This window comes from Ostrinia furnacalis, unplaced genomic scaffold (genome assembly GCF_004193835.3).
Source record: "Ostrinia furnacalis isolate ACB-3 unplaced genomic scaffold, ASM419383v2 OfSCF3657, whole genome shotgun sequence".
Classification (NCBI taxonomy): Eukaryota; Metazoa; Arthropoda; class Insecta; order Lepidoptera; family Crambidae; genus Ostrinia; species Ostrinia furnacalis.
The window spans coordinates 648,201-651,192 of NW_021133896.1; the positions used below are offsets into that span (position 1 = coordinate 648,201).

Below are 2,992 nucleotides of genomic sequence, written 5' to 3' on the forward strand. Positions count from 1 at the left end.
AAGTCCTATGACACCCCCTGGTACCCCCCAGGATTTTGGGGTTACCTACCGATTCGAAGATTGAAAGACAATCGCACCCCCCCGTATCATGACATAGACCACAGATTTGCCATGCAGATGTGCCAGTGAGTACTAATCTGCGCGACTTGTGTCACCCCCTGACCCGGGGCGGACCGGGTGCCAAGCTAAATTACACGCGCGCGCGTCATAATAATCTTAAAAGTAGACCCCTGCGTTTCGTCTACCCTACTGACCAGGTATTTAAAAGTGGCAAATATCGAGGGCGTGTAGCAGCGATGGCAATGAAATTCCTTTCATTGCTGGATTGTTTAGTGTCACAAAACTCACAAAGAAATAAACATAATACGTTAACGTACCTTGTCGTCATATAGCTGGCATATCCTCTGCTTTTCACTGTGAGCTGACTTCAGCTTGTTATTCAGGAAGTCCGCCTCAGTCTTCGCTGCCTTCTCCGCCGCCGCCGCTCGGTCGGCCGCTCGCCTCGCTTCCATCCCCGCGCATTCTACGCTCGCGTAGCGCATAACCGCAGCGTCTCACTCTCTCCCTAAGAATCCCGTTCTCTTATCTCTTTCTAAATTACTTTCGCTAACTTAACACGTAGTTCGCGCAGCGTGCTTCGATGGCCGCACACTCTATTCACACTCCGCTGGCTACAAATTTTTATCTTGCAACACATTAATCTGCTGTCTCACTCTCTCCCTAAGAGTCTCGTTCTACTCTTTCTTCTAGTGTGTCACAAAGGAACAAACTAAAATACATAAAAAATTAATACGTACCTTATCATCGTACAGCTGGCATATCCTCTGCTTCTCGCTATGGGCCGACTTCAGCTTGTTATTCAGCAAGTCAGCCTCAGTCTTCGCTGCCTTCTCCGCCGCCGCCGCTCGGTCGGCCGCTCGCCTCGCTTCGATGCCCGCGCATTCTACGCTCGCGTAGCGCATAACCGCAGCGTCTTTTTCGCGCTCCGCTAGTTCTACGCGTTTGCCCATCTGGAAAATATACGTCATCATCAAGTCATTAAGGCTGACGTTAAACCAGCGTGTTTTAATAAGCGTTCGAGTTCCAATACTTTTTTGCGTCGTTGTGAAGTTCATAAAATACTTTTGACAAAAAACGCGCCGTTAATTTGACCCATTTATCTAGCCTTTAGGCATCACCCTACAGTCAATAGAGGCAGAGCAGTAAAGAAAAATGTTGCAAAAACGGGAAATAATTATTCAAACTATTTTCACGCGTACGAAGTCGCGGGCCCAGCTAGTGTATACAATATTGATGCTAAGAATAAGGACAATAACTCACAGCATCTAATTTAGCTTCCAATTCCTTGAACGTCTGATCTTTGTCTTGCAATTCGTCCATCTGCTGTTTCACTCTCTCCCTAAGAGTCCCATTCTCCTTTCTCTGTTCCGCCAGCAACCTCTCTAACGTTTCCACTTGAAGTTTCAGTACGTCTTTCTTTGAATCACTCTCCAATTCTGTATCGTGTTCCGATTTTGTATCTGAACCAATATTAAGCAGTGACTCCGAACTACCTTCTGTTTTATTCATACCGTTAAGTTTTGGAGGCTTTTCTTCCACGATTTCATCTTCGAATATATCATTCATCACCTTTCCATTCGGAATCGGTTTTGATATAGGCCTAACCGGAGCTTTCTGCATTGACATCCTGTGTGTATTATTGTATGCATTCTTCAAACTCCCACTTACAGTGGAAAATATTCCGTGTACGTTCTTAACTATGCTTCCTAAGTCTTGAGGGATTAGTTCTTTAGGCAATCTGGCGTACCGGTAGTCAGGATTGTGAGGATTTTCCGGAATTTTCTGAGTAGCTAAAACTTTACTCTTCTGACTTGTAAAGTCCGATAGAATCTGATCAGCGTTAATATCTTTGTTACTACTCGACTTATCGCTTGGATTTGGTTCAATCGTGGATATGTTTTCCGCACTCCTGCTGTATGGAGACTTACAAATAGCTACATTATTGGAAAAAGTGTTCTGGTCATTCAAACTTACGGTAGACGTAGTGAATTCTCTGTTACTGACATTGTTGATGTCTGTGCCGGTAAACTGATAACTTGGCGTGACTTCAGCCTCATTTTTAGCTTTAGAATCAGGTACAGAAGCTGTTATTTGATTGATGTCTAAAAGAAGTTCATTATTAACATCTTTGGTGAAATTACTGTCGATATCCTCGGCTTTGGTCAACGAGAACTCTTTGCCACACAAAGCATTGTCAGACAGATCGTTGCTATCCGGAGAAATGGAGAAAGGACTTGATAATGAAGACTCACTTTCAATTCCATCAGTAGGACACGACCCGATTTCGTTACTTGGCAAAACATTATCAGGCTGTTTCACTGGCGACAGATCGGAGTCAGATGAACCAGGGTACGCTGCAGAATACGACTCGAGGGTATCAACACCTGAATCACTAGTTATTTCGCACACAAAAGCCTTTTCTGTAGACGAAATATCGACGTCAACACTATCAATATGCGCAGAGATTTCTTCGGACTCTACGGACATTTTTCTTTGGGGATATTTTTATTTGCGAACTGAAAGTTTAAATTTTAATGTTAACAACGATAAAGCCATGTAGGAACGCGTTTTATATTATTTTTAGTAAAAAATAAACATAGACTGATTTTGACGTTCGTGATAAATTTTGACAGATGAGAGGATGAAGGATAGGTTGTTTTTGATAGCCAAAAAATAAATAAATTGGTATAAATTTATTATAATCAATTATACATTTATTTTAATGAAGTGGTTTAAATTTTGATTTTTTTTCTATACTATTTTGTGAATTTTTGTGCAGATCAAATGATGCTTTCAAAATTATTTATTTTCAAACCAAAAACACAAAAACGACATACAAAAGTACCCATTTAGCGATGTAGTGTTGCCATTCAATCCATTACTGTAATTTTAGTAGTTTATTTATTAATTTTGATAATATTTAATATTTCGC

General features: G+C 41.4%; 1 protein-coding gene across 1 annotated transcript in view; it reads right to left on the reverse strand.

Annotated features, from left to right (window-relative positions):
• The window catches only part of Golgin104 (coiled-coil domain-containing protein 186), a 25,136-nt gene extending 22,429 nt beyond the window's left edge, over positions 1-2,707 (reverse strand). Inside the window, exons 1-2 of the mRNA XM_028311929.1 lie at positions 1,321-2,707; positions 798-1,010 (exon numbers count right to left, since the gene is read on the reverse strand). Of these exons, the coding sequence (XP_028167730.1) occupies positions 798-1,010; positions 1,321-2,547 (1,440 nt within the window). The 5' untranslated portion in view covers positions 2,548-2,707. The remainder of the gene's footprint in view (positions 1-797; positions 1,011-1,320) is intronic.
• Positions 2,708-2,992: the final 285 nt, after the last annotated feature.